Source organism: Lindgomyces ingoldianus, assembly GCF_010093535.1.
Source record: "Lindgomyces ingoldianus strain ATCC 200398 unplaced genomic scaffold BDR25scaffold_7, whole genome shotgun sequence".
Classification (NCBI taxonomy): domain Eukaryota; kingdom Fungi; phylum Ascomycota; class Dothideomycetes; order Pleosporales; family Lindgomycetaceae; genus Lindgomyces; species Lindgomyces ingoldianus.
In genome coordinates, this window is record NW_022985168.1 from 577,968 (window position 1) to 598,416 (window position 20,449).

Sequence of the window (20,449 nt, forward strand, 5' to 3'; positions counted from 1 at the left end):
ATAATTATTGGAGAATTCACCACAATTTCTAGTATTATTAAACAGTCGGGAAATGAGGGGCCACACCTCGGCGGTGGCCAGACGAAACCAACCTAACGTCAGAATACGTTTCTAGAGCTCCAAGTCTGGCAGTACTACAATGAAATACAGATCCATTTCCCCTTGCACGCATCGACATCGACATTAAAATCGTCCTCTTTATATTCTACGAGTTTGCATTCCTCAAGCGATGATGCTAAGTAAAAGGCAACATCAGGCTGAAATTTTGCGGGAACCCACTCAATCAAAGAACGCAGCGGAGGCAAAAGCTCCGGTTAAGGTAGGGCTAGCTTGGCAAGAATAGTCTTACGGGCTAGAGACTACCATGCAGAAGGAAGGCACCTAGATAAAGCACAATTAAGGTAGGCTCTTATGCAGAAATGAGAACCCTTGCAGTTAATTGGCCAATCAACAAAATAGAAGAAGCAAAGTTAGCGCTGAAAGCTACATTGAGGTGTTATAAAGGCTCGTGATTCAAGTGTAATGATTCTTGGAGCACTTGCAGACGCTCATCCAATTGAGAACGTAGGAGAAAAGCTCAGATAGAAGGCTACCTGGATGCATTCGTGGAGGCTAGAAATTGCAGTGGACGACGAAAGGCGCCTTGACTTGCATTGCGAGTTTGTCTGGGAAAGTTGAACTACTGCCTTCTCTAGGGTAACATTAATATAGTGCCTGAATATCTATTAAATATTAGAAAGAGGAGAATTTTCGCATCATATTACAAATAAAGAATCTTTTGTCTAATTACACTTACGTTGAGATCAACAATCCTTCCTCTCGAATTCCCCAATTACCTCCCCCCTCTCTAAGAGAGATCGAGAAGATAATTTTGGCTGGCGTAACCGGAAAGTCGAGCAAGACTGGACTGCCATGTGACGGCCTCTGACCCAACCAAAGATTGTTGTGGAGGAAAAAAAGCTGGGTTTGGATAAGGGTGTCTCACTACTGCTGTAATAGCTACGATACATGTGCGAGACTGTCCACTGAAATCTCTGGCCTAGGAGATGAATGTCACGACTCAACCGTGATCGTATCGAGCCAATCCCAAAATTCGATCCAAGTACATGAACATACCCAAAGAGGTCGTGCTACTAACTTAGCAAGAAGTCTACTAGTCGGCGAACAAAGCGTCAAACAAGCTGAATAATGGGAAGGCAAAGTATAAAATTCAATCATTCTCAAAAGTACATGTCGAATCGAACCACCCCCTCCCCCTTTCCACGAATCAACCCTCTCTAACGTCTTCCCCGTCACATGCACCCCTCACGCCTCCCGACCTCCTTCACCCAAACCCCTGCCTAAGTCCTCACCCACTTCCACACGCTCTTCCACCCACCCATATCGCTATAGCTCTCGCCCAGACACATTCAGAAAAAAATATTTTCTGCTTAGGGGAATAATGCCAGACGCCCCGGCAAGCGATGTGCAATCATAGTCAGATAGTCTTGACTCGTATAGTTCAGTCCGGTCCAGCAGCAACGACGCCAAATATACCATGCTGTCTTGCTCGCCACGGCAACGGAGTGATAAGATAGAAAAGATTAGTTAAAGAACAGATTGAGAAGGAGAGGTTAGAGAGCGAAACCGGTTGAAAAGCGCTCCAAATCCAATAGTGAGAAATAAGAGACCCTGGCAGACAGACTCCGAACTCCCTAGTTATTGTCCGAGTATTTCGGATCGGGGAGAGTGAGATACGCGTGCCTAAGACCGCAACCAAATCCACACCCCACGCCCGACTGACAAACTGTTGCAAAGTCCTACGCAACATAATACAACTTCATCGCACTCACCACCCTCTTCCTACACACCGGACAACTATCTACGCGTTTTGCACACTGCAAACAAGCAACCACATGACCACAATCATAGAAAGCTGAATCCGCACCTTCTTCCCAGCATATCCGACACAGTCTCTCCGTCTCTTGAGCGTTTTTCCAATGCGTCACACCCTCCCCAAATTTCTTGTCATTTTTCCAGCCACCGACATACGTATTTCCAGTTGCGGCTTCGACGAAGGTTCCGGTACCGTGTTGTTGATCCTGGACCCATTCGCCCTCATACGTGTCGCCATTTTGGAACGTGTAGAGTCCGTGGCCGTGGCGTCGGGAGAGGAGGAATGTGCCCTCGTATGTAGCACCGGTGTGGTAGATGCGTGTTCCCTGTCCATGACGATGACCATTCTTCATCTCGCCCTTATAGAATTGCGACGAGAAGTAGTTATGCGTGAAGTGACCAGTGAGTCTGGAGGGGAAATTTCGAGCCTGAGCGCGGAAGGCAAGATAAGGTTGCGGATCGGCGAAGGCTGCTCGAGCTACAAGTGCATTGCGCTGTTCTTCGCTTAGCGGGAGTGTTGCGATTATGACGGTGGTATTGTGGAGATCGTTTTGGGTGAAGGATCGGCGGGTTCGAATGGGATGTGTGGTTGTAAGATCCTCTTCCTCGAAGAGCTCAATCTTTTTGTCGGATGGTAGACCCAATAAAGACAGTACTGTACTGTCCACTCTAGCGGCCTTTAGAGCGATATGTGATCCGCGAGATTCAAGAGTCTGGGCTTCGGCATCAAAGAATTTTAGGAAGAAGTAAATCTCCTCTGGGATGACATTCACAGGTTCTGGAGGCGGTGGAACAGCTGTTTGCTGCTGGAAGTCCATTGTTGGGGCAGTCGGTTCGGGTGGAAGATCAGCAATCGGAGGGGGAGGTGGAGGAGGCAAGATGATGTCTTGTGTGCCACCCATTTCTGTATCGGTAGGAGCGGCAGGGTTGGGAATGACTACATCAACTGCTGGAGGGTCTGCAATGGGAGTTGATTCCACTGGGACCTCAACTTCTACTTCCACCATGGCTGTATCGGCAACTTCGGCAGTCTCTGGATGTGCGGGTGATTGGGGATCTTGCGGCTGAGGTCCTAGAGGAGGGGCTGCTGGCTCATCTGGCTCGCTCATGGGAGTATCTTCTGCCTGTGGTACCACTTCTGGTAGTTCTGGGGCTGGAACCTCGGTCATGGAGAGGGTTGGCTGTGGGGGTTCCAGAGAAGTTGGGGGGACCGCTTGTGATATTGGTGCCGATTCCGGGGGTTTCGGATCCTCCTTGGGCAACTCACGAAGATCAGCCACGTCAATTATATGGACCCAGATGCGGACAGCCATCCAAGAATCTTGGAAATCTTGTAGAGCCCACGGTTTGGAGTCATCAGCGTAGTGGTCAGTGCTGCCGCTTGAGTATTCAATTTTTCCAGTGCCTAGTAGGTATGGTCTCCTAAAGGTTCCCCTCATTGTGTCGACAAACCAGAACTTAATTTGGCGAGGATTTTTGATGTCTTTGATAACTTTTGCGAGCTTCTCCCGAACATCATCACAGCCATCAGTGGCTGTTAGCTGTACTGTATAAATGAAGTCTGACTTATCGGGTTGCCACTCGGGATCGTACGCATCAAACGTCCCGGGACCTTCATGTTGCAGAAAGACTCTCGAATCAATCACCTGGAAGTCGTGCACTTTGGGTAGCTCTGGTTCTTCCTTTGCCTTACTTTCCTCTTCGGTACTTGGCTTCAGATCATCTCCTAGAGGTGGTGGTACTGGTATCGGGATTGGAGAGACATTTGAGGATTGCGACTTCTCAACCTCGGCGCGAAGCCATTCCGGTACTTCCCACAGCTCTGACTCGGCCTCTGCCTTGAAGGCATTACTGGAAACATCGTTTCGGACATACATGGCAATGTACGCCACGGCGTCGTTGCCAATGACTTTATCTGATCCAGGATTTCCTTCGTGAAGATCGATGGCTTGTCGCTTTGTTAAGCATTTGACCATGTTCTCCTCCTTGCCATCAGTGTAGGTGTACCATTTTGAGCCGGGTCCCCCAGGGCGAAGAACCGGATGGTATAAATACGACTGAAGTGTTTGCTTGTGCACCACGAAACCGTATAATGTGTACTGTATGCCTCGAACATCGATATAGTCGTCCAAACTAACTTTGTTCAACAATTTCACATATGATCGAGTCGGGGTGTCGAAGTCTTGCCGTTTAAGTTCAACCGTCAATAGTTGCGGCAGAGGGTGTCCAGGATGAGCGAAATCGGCGGCTTTGTTGATAGCTTCCTGCATGGTGTTGACACCAACGACAGGAACTCGGTAGTTTGGAATACCGGTAGTATAGTTCTTTTTAAGCCCGAACATGTCATCCATAACACTGGTGTACGGAGTATCCCGCAATTCGTCCTCAAGTTTCAATCGCAAAACTTCCCACAATTCAATCACATCAAGTTTGTCCAGCCGCTCATGGATGCCATACCATTCAAGTGCATCCAAAACATCATCTAAAGCCACGGAACTCGTACCAGTCTTCGCTCGGGTGCGTAGCATATAAAGAACCTTCTGCAAGGCGGCAATGAGAGGTTTCGGCCGGACGAAGGGCTCCTTTTCGGGATCTGGGACTTTGAGGTGGTACAAAAACAATCTGACCGGTTTGAATAGCATCCAAGAGGCGATAGCGGATATCATATTTCCTCCTGGCGAGCTTGCACCTTCACCCAACGTCAGAGATTGGAGTCCGGTCATAGCAAAACTGTCCCAAGGATTATCGCGGCTGTGGTGTTCCCAGAGGCAATTAGTGTCATCATTTATCACCCGAATGTATCCAGTGAAAGCAAGCTTGTCGTCGCGAAGTAGTGCTTGCCGTTGCCCACGAATACGGTGTGAAATATCGTAGTATGGCCCATGAAACCTAGTCCAGCCCCAATCCGGCGATCCTGTGCAAAATCGATGTAAACAGGTTCGGGAGTAGTTGACGCGAGGCTCGCTAGGGTTGTACAGGACAACAGATACCTGTGCTGCAACACTCCTTCGCTTCGGAATAGGCGTTGGATCGAGCAGAGGTAGAGGGGTATGCTGAGGCTCAACCTCCTGAGGCTCAGGTGTGCTTATCGGCGCGGCATCGTCACCCGTTACCATTTCGTCATCTTGGTTTGCTGAGTCTTCGCTGGTCAGGTTTCTGTCCTTCTTTGCGCCTTTATCTGCTACACTGAGGCACTCTACGTAGACACTCAGGTAGTCGGAGTCGTTTCCCTTAGGGTAGAATTTGATCTGCCAGTCGTATCCTCCAATATTGACAGGTTGTGATTTCATGACCAGATCTTTATTGGGCTTCTCCTTAGTACCATTGTATTGTTCGATAGACCACTCAATTCGACCGCTCATACCCGCCGTGAACTCTGGCTCGTCCAGAGGAAGGAAAGCTTTCTTTTCCCAATGGTCATGGTCCAGTGCACTAAACTCCGGTGTAGCCTCAATCTCTTTCATTTCTGTCTCGTCCGGAGTGGAAGTGTCTTCCTGAATGGGTTGCCAGGCCTGGGCACCGTCATCGTCATCCGAGGAGTCTGAAACAGACTGGACAGGCTCAACCGGCGGTGGTGGGGGTTGTATGCTTGGGTCGGCCGGGGGCGGGGGTTCTACAGGAGGGGCAATTTCTGTGTTGGACTACGGTCATGTCAGTATATGTACACTGCCAGTGGTACTTTCTTGGGAACGTACCTCATTAGCGTTAGCTGCAGAGGGTTGTTGCTCGTTGTTCTCCGACCCGCCTGGAAGAACTCCATTGGGAGCGGGCGTGCTCGGGGCATTCCCATGAGCTTGTTGTGGATCAGCTGAGCCATTTGGTAGTACCAAGCCTTGGCTGCTGTCAGGCGTTATGTCCATGGCGTCTTCGTCTACAGCGGCGACCTCTACTGCGACGGCGTTCGGGGGGGACTCTAGGCTATTTGTATTTGTCTCCAAGTGCCCATTTGTTAGACCCCCAGAATCTTGCATGAGAGCGTCTTCCCGGTCATGGTTCTGGCCAACCGGCGGCAGCAATGTGGTGGAGGCACTCATGTCGACGTCATCGGAAGCCTGTGGTGGCGGAGACGATACAGGCGTTTGGGTATGGTGGAGGTGGTTTGGTGACTGCGGTGGAGAAGAGAAGGACGGTGAAGACGGCTGTCCGAATAGCGGCGCCGGCGGTTGTTCCACGTTGACACTCATAGCTGCAGAGCTGTCGTACTAACGGGCTGTTGGCATATATGGTTGGGGAGGAGACAAGGATACGATTTGAGGGGGGGTTCAGGATGAGAGGCGGCAGTGAGTGAAGGGAGAGGAGATTGTGTCGGTGAAGGAGTGCGAGAGGCTGCAACAGCTGGCAGATGCGGCTTATCGTGAGCTTGATCTGGCTAGCAACTCCCTACGACAAGCTCGGATGCCAATGAAGTTGAATGGCTGAGTTTGGGGGGGATTCAAACAGCGAGGAATATTTGAGGTCGCGGAGTCAACAGCGATGTCGAGAATTTAGACGTGGCGCGGGCTTTAAGGCTTGCGCTGCCTAGCAAGCTGTCTTTCGTTGCCAGGCTGCACTGCTCCAGCTCGCGAGTGAGGCTGCGCTAAAATGTCCCCGCGAAGCTCCGCGCTAACCTTGAAACAGAGTGTATGGGCGGAGCCAAATCGCCACACCCCCAAAGGCGAGTCCGCTCTCCCTCCTCATTATCATCACCATCTTTTTAATTCATTGCTCGAGGCTCCGAGCGAAGGGCATCACTACCTGCATCATCGCACATTTAGGTTCATCAAAAAGGCTGAGAGCCCTTATTCCTTTTGCGGACGGGCTCTACCGTGACCGGAATGGGACCCCACTCCACCAAACATAACGATTGCTAGTGCCCACGCTACTCCTTCTCTGCCTGCTTGATCTTTGCAAACGTCGCCGCCACAATCAATGGAAACACTATTGTGGCCTCCGCATACACCTTCACGCTATCACCATCTGCTTTGATCTTGCCCCAACTGACCGCTTCATCCGGTCTCGCTCCTGCATCACTTCCGTCAAACTCCTGAGCCGTATTGATATACACTGCACTCTCGGCACCGTTTCGCATCAAGCACGCATTCGCGATGTGGTGCTTCACGACTCCACCGCCGAGAATGATCATGCCAGCCCTCTTCGCTCGGACAGCCATCGTGTTGATCTTGCGGATGTCTTCGACAATGTCTATCCGCAGCTGTTCGGGAGACGACTTGAATGTATGAAAGTAGAGCATGTCGCCAAGGCTACCGTCTGTTAGAGCAGGGCAGAACACGGGAATGCTGTTCTTCCAGGCCCAATAGTATACAGACCTCTCGTCGTTGATTTCTTTGCCTAGGCGGTTGATGACCTTGCTGGGCGTCCAGTGGATTGGCTCATCTGTCTTCTTGCTGACCTCCTGCTCTTCCAACATCTGGTCCAAGATGGGCACTACCCAGTCCTCAAACGCACAGTAGTTGCTGTTTGGCACGAATAAATTGCCGATCCGGTTCATACCTTTGGCGCGGAGTGCTGCCCCTGGAGAAGAAAATGAGCCAAGGTAGGTCGGGGCGAGACATTTAATGAAATCTTCTTCGACTCCACCTGCAGTCGTGACTATAGCTGAGACGTGTTTGTGTTGAACGAGATATCGGAATGTCTCTCTCAGCCCAGAGGATATTAAGTTCGAGGTGTAGCCTAGAAATATCGTTGTCCCTTCGGCCGTTTCAGGGTGCTCCCATGCGCCCTGTCCATCCGTTAGCAGGAAACATCTGAGGCATGGGCACTGGCAAAGCGTCGGTGTCAAGAACACCTAGCCAGGGCTAGTGGGATGCTATTTCCGGCTAAATTGTTTCGCCATTTGGGGAATGCGCAGGGACAACTCCAAGGTGCCCGCAGCCTCACAGGCACCGCTCTCAACGCTGGCGCTCCAGCTGCTCAGGGTGAACTCACCATGCCGTTAATGATCCGCACTGCTTCGCCCACCGACGTTGCCTGGAAGCCCATGTTGACCATGCCGGCCACTAGCTCCTCGACGGTGATGTTGCGCTGGGCATAATGATCGAAGTCAATGCCTTGTACCTCTCTGGATCCTACGGGAACCGCTTCGGAAGGCTTCAATACCGCATCAGTGGCGCCTGATGGGGCTTTGGACGTCCGATCGTGATTGGCGGGGGCCATGATTCACGATGCTGCAAGGACCTCGAGACCAACGGCTATTGTTACTTCCGCAGTCGCTTCTGGTGTGGAAGCGGGTGCGCAATTGTCTCCTTGTTCAAGGCCGCTGATGGCGGCATTTTGGATTCTGCTGCCTGCTGTTTGCAATGTAAAATCTCGCTATCCCGCAGGCGCATCCTAAAGTGGATAATTAGGCGAGCGACCAAACACACGACCATGAGCGCCACCAGCACGGGACGCTCGGTCGATCTGGCGGTGCGCAAAGCAGTGATAGGAGTGTTTCCCAAAGATACACAGGGGATATGCCGTCTGGCTCGAGTCATCGGTGAGCTGCCGCGATGTTCCTGTGAACCTCACGCGTCGCTGGAGGGAGCGACTTATGGTGCGCCGGTGTTCTTCGATGAGGCTTCTACCGGCCCATGGGCAATCTGACACAAAGCACAGCGTTTCACACTGGCAGGCGGGGACTTGGCCCCGGCCTCGCCCCTTGTCGACTATGGTAAATCCATGCCTGCATTTCCCGCCCATCTTCAAAATACCAGCCAATCAGTTGCTGCACGTCAGCAGAGAAATGGGAACGATGCGTGGGACCGTCCCCGCTAAGCCGCTTGCAGTGCAGGGCAGCCAGGCCCAGTGCGCCAACGTAACCGTTGCTGGAATTCCCGGCTGGAGAGGGGCGCGAAATTGGACCTTGCTTGTGCAGAGCCGACCCTGGGGCTGCCAGTCGGTGCCAGCCCATGACGGCTGCTCCAGGGCTGCTGAGTGCGTTCTCGTGTCCTCCTCTTCTATTCTTCCTCCTTCAACGACACCCTCCTTGCGACCGCGACCTTACACGACGACAACATGCTGCCTGACCGCTCTGGCTCGCAACTCGGCTAACATCTCCACGATAAACCTTTCTCTTTCGCTACCTGCACAACGTCTCACGTGCCGGGTGCATCTCCCTCAAAGAATAGCAGCGCCACGTCAACGGGGGGTGGCATCGAATCTTCTTCAGCCTAGACTGGCCCCGTCTAGCTGCCGCGCCGCGCAAAATTGACAGGAATCGCCCGCGAGCGCCTCCTTTGAATGTAGGCATCCTTTTCAAGTGACCCCGAGGCCTTCTTAGCGGCTTTTGGGTGTGAAGAGCAGGAGCAGAGGGCGATCGCAAATCTCAGCTCCAGGCTCGGCGGCTGGGTTCCACAAGCGGATCGGGTGGTTTGATGCGGCTGCACCTCCCCAGCGCGCTTTCCTGAAATCCTCAGTGTGCACAGACCCCCAAAATAAGATTCCGCGCTAGTGCATCTGGGGCTTGAATCTTCAACCTCAAAGCACGACACCTGCGACACGCACCCTGTCATCTACCACACACCCGCCCGCTGTTGACCTTGTGACACCTGTCCAGGCTTAGAAAGAGACTCACCGTGCTATGAATGTAGCTATCTTAGCTGGAGATCCGGGACCATATGACTCAAGCTAACCGTGTTGCAGTTCTAGTAGACATTCAGAGAATCAGGCCCAAACCTTTCACCACTACCTGAGATCTGAGCGAACCAATTCTTTTAAACATCTAATTATCAACAGCACAAGCTATAACTCTCTGTTACACAAGAGTTCCCAAGAAGTTGCGCCCATGTGGAGTCTAGGTCCAGTATCACAATACTACCGCATCCAACACTCTCCAGATGTCTTCATCTCGCTACCCAGATAACCGATATCCACGCGATCGCGATCGCGAGCGGTCGCCATACAGAGATAGACGACCTTCCGGCTATGGCGGTGGCTATCCCCCAAGAGGGAGCGACTCCACCAGCCGACAACATCTTGACTCCTCCGCCTTCTCTCCGAGAGACGTTCCTCGCGGCCCTAAGTCACTCGTAGATGTACCCCGAACCGTTAATCCAGGGCCCCCATCTGGCGTTCCCTCTGGTCCCCGCGATGGGCGTGGAAGGGGATTCCCGGGACGTGGTGACGGCCCTTCCAATTCTTTGCGGGATGCACCTCCTCTCACTGACACCCGAGACCGTTGGCGGGCCGATCGGGACCGAGATCGAGATCGAGATCGAGATTTTGAACGGAGGGATAGGCGTCCTTCTCCCCGTCCACGTTCACCAATTCGGGATGTACGTGATTCAAGGGATCTTCCTAGAGACCTGGACATTGGTCGTGCGCGGCGGAATTCGCGGGATGGTCCGCCGTCGGCAGGCTCTACCTATTCAGACCCTCCTCTCGGGATGTCTTCCTCGTATCGTGGAAGTGGAAGTGGCAGAGGTCGTGGAACTGGTCGGGAATTCAATGTAGATTCACGAGGCCGTGGGAGAAGTTACCATGACGACCGCGGCGACCATTATGGGCCACGTCCAAGCATGTATAGGCCACGAAGTCGCTCACGAGAGCCGCCTTTGCGTAGAGAAAGGGAGATCCGGGACGATCGGGATTTTGATAGAAGAGATCGTGAGGAGCGCAGGTTCAGCCGAAGGGATGACGACCGCCGAGGACACGATTCGTACATAGGACCCGGGACCTCTCTCAACACTAATACACGATCCACGGATTCTCGGCACGCGGGTGGAGCGGCCGATGCTCGGCACATTCCAGGAACACCAACAGGACCGCTAACTCCACATTCAGCTCACCATCCTTCCACCGGTGATCGGCTAGGGCCTCCGTCCGACTCATACTCCCGGCGCTCCTCCATTGCGACGGAGCCTGTGAGTACAAAAGATCCCCGAAGAGAGTCAGACAGAAACGATCTTTTAGCGAGTCGTGCTGAAGCATCAAGAGAAAGGTATGCCCCACGTGCATCCTCACCTCCTGCCGCGGTTCCGGCCTTTGGATTTTCTAATGTTTGGAGGAACCCTGCCCTTGACGCCAAACCGATTGCTGCTGCTCATATCTCAAAACCTGCCCAACCTGTGCCTCCAGCCCCTGCTCTCTCTACCCCAGCCACATCAGCACCAGCGATTCCAACAGCTCCAAAATCAATTATCCCTTCCGGGTTGTCGATAGTTCCTCCAACCGGACCCAAGGCAGACAGAGTTCCTGATCGCCAGCAAGTAGAAATCCAGAATCAAGATGCTAGACCCTCGGTTGTCGAACAGGCGCGCATTGAGAACCCTCAGCGTCCGCCTCCCTCCTCTTCAACACATTCCAGCACTAATCCCCCGATGTCTGAAGGCCTGGAAACAAAATCACTATCTCAACTGTCTGCAAATTCGCCTTCTCTAGGACTGGCCCCTCGAGCCCGTGTTCCGCCAACCGGCCCCCAAGCAGGACCTCGCTCAAATCCATCACCATCCTTTGTCAGACCCCCGCCAGCGCCATATCCTTCTCGAGATGCATCGCCGGGTGCCATACCTTCGGGTCCCCGGAACGCCATGTCAATGAATACGTCACCTAAAAGCATTCCTGTGAGTATTCCAACCGGCCCCAAAGCGGATAGAACACCATCTATGGCACCTCGACCGTCCATGTATGCATCACTCGACCGCCCTCCATTCTCAGCCCCAAGGATGCCAATCGGGGGGGGGGCGCCAAAGAGTAATCAGTGGGTGAGGCCCGGTCTTGTCAACCGTGTGGCAAGCATTCCCACAAAGCGCGATTTTCCGAGTGAAGATCGCGAGCGACCATTTGGCGCCACCCTTAAAGCACCTAAAGTTGAAGGTACTTCCACGGCGGCAGAATCGCAACGTTTAGAGCATCAGAAATTGGGAATTTCTACAGTGGCTCAAACAAGTGACAATCGTGGACCAACCAACCGAGCATCTTCCGAACAACTCCCAAAAATATCTTCATTGAAGAGTCAATTACTCGAGTCAAGACGCCTATCCGACGTATCTATGCCCGATGCATCTCCACCGGCAGTAAAACCGCCCGTGTCTGTAAACTCATCTGCGCCTGGAGTTATGGAGGATTCGGACGAAGATCTCGATTTGGATGAAGCAGATTTTGCTGAATCTGAAGCGAAATACAATAAGGAGAAGGCTCTACTTGTGTCGAAACGAATAGACTTGAGAGTCGCCCGCCTGCGTGCTACTTCTCCTTTACAAGAGATTATGCTATTAGCTAGTATAACCTCGGATCACTTGCCGCACGACGAGACTCAGGCGCCGGATCCTGCCGAGGAAGAAATTCCAATACCTCCTATTGCACAAGCGCCACCAGGGAGCACCACGACGGAACTACTTACACCGAAAGCCGAGGAGACAGAAGACATTACAATGGAGGAGACCTCACCAGTATCAGGGATAGCGCCTGCAACACGAGCGCTTCGTCCGCTTCGTGAACTTTCCATCGACCGCGAAAGTACTCCAGATCTCAGTTCTCTTCCTTGGCTTCGGGATGGTCCTCCGACTCCACTCTCCGATCTCGATCAAGATAGACCAGCTCTATCAGAGGCAAGCTTGGAAGCGATCCGGAATAAGTTGCGAAATGACTCAGTTCCCTCCATTTCCCATAAAGAGGTTCTAAAACAGTATGCAGATGCGTACAGGCAATGGAGACTGCGTATCCGAGACCTCGACGAAAATCGGGAACATGAAGAGCAGGAGAGACCGCAATCTGCCGAACCGAGTATGAAGGTCACCACTCCAGACATTCAGAGTTCTGCTATTGCAGCAATGATGGAAGTGCCACCAGCCACGACAGGCCGTCGAGGTCACTCGGGCAGGTGGGCGACGGAGCTCGACTTTGAACAAGTTCTCAAGGAATCGTTGAAGACGGCAGAAGAAGAGAGGATGGGAAAGAAGGAAAAGGGACCAAAGAAATCCATCTCGGACCCAGAGAGGGAAGCAACCTTGCCTTTGCAGATGACAGAGCAGGAAGTCCAGAGGAGGCGATTCATCGACACCAACTTCCAGCGAGAACCTGGACAAGGCATCTTTGTGTATCATTATGAACCACCGGAAGATGACTTCAGTCAAGAGGAACATGACATCATGGTTCGACACTACAAGGACCAATATGCGAAGAAATGGGGCAAGTTGGCCGAAATGTTGCATAAAGAGGCAGGAACAAGCCGCACCTACAAGGATTGTATCAACCATTATTATAAGTCGAAATGGAATAAGGAATACAAAGGGAAAGTCAAACGAGGACGTGGTGCAAGGCGAGCTCGAGGTGGAGGTGCGGCACGCGGACGAATAGCTGCCACCGCAAATGCAGAGCGACCAGAAGCATACGGCGAGGATGGTCCGCCGCCTTTGGCTCTTACTGATAGTGGACGGCCACGACGACAGGCTGCGCCAACATTTGGCGCAGAGTCTGAACTTGACGCAAACACACCTGTTCCCACCCCAGGGCGACCTCGTCGACAGACCGATGCTGACGGTGCACCAGAGAAGGGGGGTCGGCGCGGTAAAGCTGGGAAAGAAAAGGGAGGGCGGAAGCCAAAAAACCAGCCTCTTGCTGCCGCTCCGGCTGAATCCCCCATGAAAATAGACCGCAAAGAACGCGCACTAGGAGTAAAGATGGAGGACGAGTTTAGCAAACGCACACTTGGTGAGTTGACTTTGCCCATCGGGCAGCCTAGCTCTATGGAGGATCCAATGTCTCTCCAAGGAGACACACACTTGCATCCTGCGTTGAGCACTGGAAGCTCTACAATGATAGAGCGACCAAAGGCTCACGCAAATGCAAGATTAGGACCTTCTAGCTACTGGTCTGTAGCGGAGTCAACAGACTTCAAGAAGAATGTCGCACACTTTGGGACAGACTGGGCAGCGATTGCAAACTATATGGGTACGAAGACACAAACTATGGTGAAGAATCAGTACCTGCGCTTAGTTGAGAGCGGAACAGCCCCTGAATTGGCAAGATTAGCTAACGAGGCAGACCAAAAAAGGGAACGGGGCGAGGACCTCGGGCCGCCGCCAACGCCAACACCAGCCCAGAAGAGACGTTATGAGAGTTCCACAACTGCTCCACGGCCCCTGGCACCAACACCCGAAGTGACTGAATTGCTCAACTCTCCGGCTACCCAGGCCGTCATACCCCCGAAGTCGTCTCCTCCAAATATCACCTCCTCGAGGTTTTCTGCTATTATCCAGGCTCCACAGGTGAAGCCAATTGTTCCAGCTTCCAGCGCTGCCCCTCTCCCGGAGTCACCTATCGCCCCTGCACCTCCAATGCAGCAGCAGCAGTCTCCTCAAGCCCAGCCATCACGATCCCAACAACAGCATCATCACCATTCCTCGCACTCCCAACATAAGGCCCATCCTCACGGCCCTCGGGCCGGCTTCTTCTCGGATGACTTGCCGCCTCGCTCGGAGAATCGACCGCCATCGCAGCCGTCGATACCGCAACCTCATCGACCTTTGGCACAACAATTTCCGCATCAGCTTCGCCCACAGGAGCAACAGCATGCGTCACCGTTCCGGCCATCCATTCAGCCAGAGCGCGAAGTGCAATCACGACCAGAACCACAGCAGGAGCATGAAGGCTCCGGGCGGTTCCCGTTGCATCATGCTCGACGTATCTCCCAAGATCTTGCCCCTCACAGGCACTTTCAGCCCAACGCCCTGAGTGCAGGGCAAATCATGCCGCAAATGAGTACAAATTCAGGGGCCGGTTCACCCGAGACACGACCTCTGCCAATGCAGCAACCTCGACAGCCCGTACAACCAAGCCAGCCCCCTGTAGATGTTACCAGCCAAGCGCCGAGTGTGGTGGTTGTGGCTCAACAGCTTGCTTCTCGTTCTACGGTCGTGACTCCGCCAGTCAAAGAAGAACAGCGCCATTATCCTCTACCTCAGATACCTCAGATACCTCAGCCTCAAGCCCCCCCTCAGCTTCAGGCTCAACCTCAGAATTATTCCCAACTGCCTCAACCTTCTGTTCAACCTCCACCGCAGCCGGTTGTCTCGAAACCTACCACTGAACCAAAAATATCCAGCCTGTTGTCCTTACTAAACGACCCTGAGCCCGAGGAGCCAAGACGTAAGAAGCCTAGCGAACAGAGCATACCTTCACACACTCCAACGCCCCAACAGCAGGCCCCAATTGCCCCTCCCCCACCTAACCCCCAGACATTACCTCAACGCCGCGAAGGTTTCGGTGATCTCGGTACCACTCAATTACCCTACAGCCGGTCTTCCTTCGCCCAACAAGCCTCACAGTCCCAAGCTTCCACGGGCCGAACCATGGTTGATCTCACAAACGAACAGCCACCAAACAGACAACATCCACGGGATAGCTGGCAGCAACGACAATCATATCATCCAAGTCAAAGCCAAGCACAACAGACTCAGTCACTTAATTCTCCTCACATGACATTAGCTCAACCGAACTTGAGTCTCAGCAATCATCGGGCTGTCCTCGCCCAACACAATGCCCCTCGACACAATCCTTCGCCACCTCCCCATAATGCATATCATTCACCCCATGCGCACTCGCGGACCCCCAGTTTGACACAGCCACCTCAACAGCAACCCCGCCATGGCATCAGCAGCTCAGCTTCAATGCAGGCTGCGGCCGGTGCCACCCAAATCCTGCAGCCGAACCCGTATGCTCAGGTTGACCCACCAGGGACCGGCTCTCAACCCACAGGACCAGTTGGTATGCGACCCAGCCCTCATCTCCATACTACCCATGCCGTGCAGCACCGGGAAAGCCAAGGCCGAAATGAGCAGACCCAAAGTCATAATGGCAGCCTCTCTTATTCCAACCCTCAGACACCGATTGACCGTCACCCTTCACACCCACATATGCGAACTGGAGGTCTTCCCGAGCCGTATCGCCCCCGTGAAAATGACTTTGACGCGCGGAACCGTGAACGAGACGTCTCCCGGGAACTCTCTCATAGAGCCGAGTTGATGATGAGGCAAGAGCGCGAACGAGACTCTATCCTATCAAACCCCCAGCTACGTTCGGCTGCCCCACAGTCTACGCTCCAGGACCTTAGATACCAGCCTCAAACTCAACAGGATCGAGGATATCCTACTCAGCGTTCTCACACTCCACTTTCGAGAGCTGACCATGTACAACATCCTTCTCTACAGCATCACCCCCATTCTCTGCTTGTCGACAACAATCATGTTCTGATAGGACAACGTCTACAAGAGGATCCAACGCCGCCACCGCATCGAATGCGTGAGGCATACCCTCCTCGAGATGAACGTGATCGCTTCACAGATCGCATTCGAGAAGAGCAGGCGCAACAGCAAGCCAGGATAAGGAGCGATGAGTATCTTGTCAGAGAACGTGATGCGAGGTTCCGCGAGGATCTTCTAAGAAGAGACAGAGATGCTATAATGCAAGGCCCAATCCCACCATCTGGACCAGGCCTCAGCCAGCAGGGGCAAGGCCAACGACAGCCCCCAGGTGGGCCCATGGATTGGGCAAAGGCCGTGCGTCCCCCGGGTCAATGGGGTTCACGATAATTTTAATCTCAAGTCTCCCAACTTTTTCGACGGATACACCTACAACCTTCACCCACGTTTCCTTTATTTCGTTTCGAATAGTACATTTGGCGGACTTTTATAAAGCGACCTCGTCATCGATTCCGGCTCGGCGTTTCGGACTTTTCACGAAGTGTTGAATCGTTTTCTGCTTGATGGATGGAGTTTGCATGCATGTAAAAAGTTGGAGCAGCACCCGCTGCAACTTCAACCACGACCTGAATGCTTCACTGGCGATATGTGGATACGGCATGATCCATGGCGTTTGTTTGTTGGAGGCTAGGTTTCATTGGGGATGGGTTTTTAGGGGTGCTCTCTTTCATTGGCGGTGCTTTTTGTTTGTTGTTAGGGACGGCTGGGTGGATGATTGTAGTGAAGTGTTAGGGCATGTGTGTGTGTGTGTATACTATACCGACAGGACTTTTGGATGACGTAGTGTATGAATGATAGTGCTTGAGTACAAAAGAAACTTTTGTGTCTTCTGTGGCTGCGATGGGCTACCGCATGCTATATCCATAGGGCATGGCAAGGACAAATTTAGAGCAGATATTGGCATCCTCTTTACGACCCTTTAAATTCCAGCAAGGGGTTTAACGAATTATGACTACCCTAGTCACGTTCCGTGATACGTGGTAACATATTGTACTACCTGTACTACCTCGCCTTCTCTCAATTGGATTCGGTACTAACTCCATTTCCTGGCACCACCTCCTATAATCCCTACCAACTCTGGGGAAGCTGCTCTCGGCACAGAGACAACTGTTGAAGATTGTGGAGTAGCCAGCTTTCGTGCCAAATTCCGCGCAGTTTGCAAAAAAATTACGGCAATACGTCAAGGAACATCCCAGAGATGCGGGCGATTATGCATGAGAGGCCCTACTGCGGAAATCCCTGGAGTGGTGGTAGAAGCAATTGATCAGCGACAACTCTCAGAGACTTTAAGAGCTACTTAGCCAGGAATTTGTGGACATGAATGATGTGGTAGATGCCCTGGATAGCTTTCTTCAATGGCTCGAAGTTTTCGCAGTGATGCTCACCGATACCATGCATAAAAACCGAGAGAGCACAAACTTTGGAGAGGCTGCATGATACTTTCTGTTCGGTGCCTACATAGTGGCTGACTATTAGAGCCTTCTCTACCTCTCCTCTCTGCCAAAATCCTGAACATGCGGCTATCAAATTTGTGGGCACCTTTATATCCACAAATGTTCAAAGCTGACTCAATAGTTAAACCAGACTGAACCAAGTGAGAAGGCTGAACTAGAACCCCGTGGACATTGTAGAAACCTTTGGCATTAGCGCCGACTGTAATAGTGATATCCGTAAAGATGGTGACGTGAACAGGATATTGAAAGATGTCTCCTCGAAATTAGAGCTTGGGAAGAAGTTCAAAGAATGTATAACGTTCTAGGAAGAGGTCACTGGGAAGATAGAGCTGAGTAGGACAGGACCAACGCGCGAATATTGCTTCGAGAAGGCATTTTACGCAGACCGACAGCCGGAGTGCCCTCAATGCATGAAGCCAGGGCTTCCAACGAGACGTAGTACTGTACGATTGGGCGATTTTGAGGCCTGTACGGGTGAGATTTTGTGTACGTTCGTACGACAGGGAGGAGGAGAGGTAGGTGTACGTATCGTAACTGTTACGGCTCACGTGATCTGTACGAGTAGTACGATTCAATTAAAGTACGCTGTACTCTAGTTAAAACAGCTAAGACTATAGGTCTCTAGAGACGCAAGATTAAGGTCTAATTAATTAGTTCTCCCTAGTAACAAGAGCAGATAGGACTAGATAAGGCCTGTAAGGCTGCAAGAGGCGTGGATAGATAACTCTGCAATAGAAAATGGTCTGTAATAGGCATTTTTAAGACGACAGACAGATGGATAGATTAAAACCCTTAGAAAGAGATTTAAGCGTCCGCAGGCCTCCTGCTCGCCAGAGCCCTTATACCCCTCCAGAACCCCTATACAAACTTCCTAAAAAGGTAATACGATCCGTACTACGTACCGTACCTAGGGCATCATTAAACGTACGGTACGGCTCACGAACTCGGTACGTTCGTACTGAACACGTGACCGTTACGGTTCACTTTGTACGGACCGTAGTACGGCCCGTTGGAAGCCCTGCATGAAGCTGTACTCTATGGCTAATACCGTGTGTCAAACTCGAATACTTTTCTGTGCTTAATGCTACTACAGTGTGCAGGCTGGAGCACCGCACATGCCCTATCTATTCCGCTACCCAGACACCGACAACCCAGAGACGAAGTAGACTGTTGCAGAGAGTACAACAAGGCATTGATATGCCGGGCTTGCAAAATGTGTCGAAGGACTACTTCAATTCTACGGATCAATCCAAGAGACGTTGATCGAGGGTAGAGGATCTGCCAACCCTGCCTTCACAATCTCCCTGAATGTGATACTCGGAGTGTAATAACCAAACCTAGGGGAGGGGACACTCTAGGGGCCAGGGCTTCCAACGGGCCGTACTACGGTCCGTACAAAGTGAACCGTAACGGTCACGTGTTCAGTACGAACGTACTGAGTTCGTGAGCCGCACTGTACAGTTAATGATGCCCTAGGTACAGTACGTAGTACAGATTATATTACCCTTTTAGAAAGTTTTTATAGCAATTTTAAAGGAGTAGGAGGACTTTAGTAAGCAGGAGGTCTACAGGGAGAGCTTCTAAAGCTCTAATTAGCTAAAAGTTTTATAAAGGCGCTTAAATTTTTTTTAAAAAGTTTAATTTATCTATCTATAGTCTATTATCTTAAAAATACTTATTATAGACTATTTTTTATTATAGAGTTATTTATCTACGTGTTTTACTGCCTTATAGACCTTATTTAGTTAATTAGATTTTTTTATTATCTATTTTACATAGTCTTATAGGCTGTAGAAGTTAAAAGCTTTTTACACTATGTCTTTTACCTTATCTTATAATAGTATACTATTTATAGCTAAAGATTAATTATAGTAGTTTTTAAAAGACTATAATTATAACACTTGTAACGATTCTACGAATCATTCCATCTCGGGTCGCTCGGATCCTATCCGAAGGGTCCCCGTATCGGCCCCGACCATAACTCGACCCAGTCCCCCGCAGTTACCCCTATTCCCTTATGTATTTAGTCGCACCTTGCCCTTGTAGCTAGCTTAGTAGTTTTCTAATATCCTTTTGTACAAGGCCTATAGGTGTTAATGGCATTTCTAGGTTCAGAGTCCCCACGCACTCCTATATGCCTCTAAGTAGATTCCTACTGCATTTAGACCTATTGTCTTGCCTGCGCTATTACATTATATTAAAAAACTTACTTTTACTAGTAACAGCCTTATTAATAATATTATATTAATTATTTATTTAACTATGTCTAACTTTAAGAAGTGTTTAATTTAGTTTAAGTTACTATTTTTATACACTATTACATTAAATTATTTAGTTAGTATAAATAAAATTTTAGAGACTTTTTATTAACTAAAGCCTTTAGGTTTAGAACTTCTTATCCTCTATAATTAGAATTACCTTTATGTGAGAGCACTGTGAAGCAGGAAGCGTGAAGCGCAGAAGGGGGTACAGGATAGTATTGATAGACGAATCCTTGAGGAGACTCAGGGGTTCGTAAGAGGATATATATATATGTGCTGGGGCACGTGACGGGACGTCATGTGCCCAAGGCTGGGCCGAGGGCTCTCCGGGGAGAGTCCGAGGCATGTCCAAGTTGACCGTGACATGGCCCCCCTCCTTCTGCAGGTCGTCCTCGATCCTGCGATTGGATAGGTAGGATATCATGGTAACTTGGACTAGCCCCAGGCGGACCTGCGGTGGGGACCGTACAGGTTACGCCTGGGTAGTACTTATCACTAGTGACTAAACTCTAGAAAACCTTAGTAAGGGAAAACTATGTCTAGAGAAGTACAACTAGGAGAGTTAGAACGTTATTACTAGCGCTGTAGCTGCTAATGTAGGGCGTTCTTGTCTTATTAGGTTAAGCCTAATAGGCCTGCAGAGGCTAAGTAAAGTAGATAGTCTGTAATTAAAAAGCCTACT

At 51.1% G+C, this 20,449-nt stretch overlaps 3 protein-coding genes across 3 annotated transcripts; 1 reads left to right on the top strand and 2 right to left on the bottom strand.

Annotated features, from left to right (window-relative positions):
- Positions 1 to 1,799: 1,799 nt before the first annotated feature.
- BDR25DRAFT_280921 (DS-domain-containing protein) lies at positions 1,800 to 8,132 on the bottom strand (the record flags this gene model as incomplete). Its single annotated transcript, XM_033687855.1, has 6 exons — positions 7,801 to 8,132; positions 6,738 to 7,594; positions 6,607 to 6,652; positions 5,571 to 6,077; positions 4,449 to 5,516; positions 1,800 to 4,382 (listed from the first exon to the last, which is right to left on the bottom strand). Exons 1-6 carry the CDS (start codon positions 8,026 to 8,028, stop codon positions 1,800 to 1,802), a joined length of 5,289 nt encoding a protein of 1,762 aa, XP_033550998.1. The 5' UTR covers positions 8,029 to 8,132.
- Positions 8,133 to 9,689: 1,557 nt separating this feature from the next.
- On the top strand, positions 9,690 to 16,919 carry BDR25DRAFT_351689 (uncharacterized protein; the record flags this gene model as incomplete). The annotated part of the gene is made up of 5 exons (XM_033694897.1): positions 9,690 to 16,323; positions 16,347 to 16,452; positions 16,488 to 16,667; positions 16,708 to 16,789; positions 16,851 to 16,919. The coding sequence occupies 5 exons, from the start codon at positions 9,690 to 9,692 to the stop codon at positions 16,917 to 16,919; spliced, it is 7,071 nt and encodes a 2,356-aa protein (XP_033550999.1).
- A 42-nt stretch (positions 16,920 to 16,961) lies between these two features.
- On the bottom strand, positions 16,962 to 20,191 carry BDR25DRAFT_351690 (uncharacterized protein; the record flags this gene model as incomplete). Its single annotated transcript, XM_033694898.1, has 15 exons — positions 16,962 to 17,009; positions 17,056 to 17,085; positions 17,125 to 17,184; positions 17,232 to 17,276; positions 17,370 to 17,572; positions 17,604 to 17,762; positions 17,823 to 18,040; positions 18,275 to 18,344; positions 18,440 to 18,464; positions 18,502 to 18,607; positions 18,643 to 18,711; positions 18,748 to 18,860; positions 18,891 to 18,941; positions 19,415 to 19,487; positions 19,941 to 20,191. The coding sequence occupies 15 exons, from the start codon at positions 20,189 to 20,191 to the stop codon at positions 16,962 to 16,964; spliced, it is 1,521 nt and encodes a 506-aa protein (XP_033551000.1).
- Between the last annotated feature and the right edge of the window lie 258 nt (positions 20,192 to 20,449).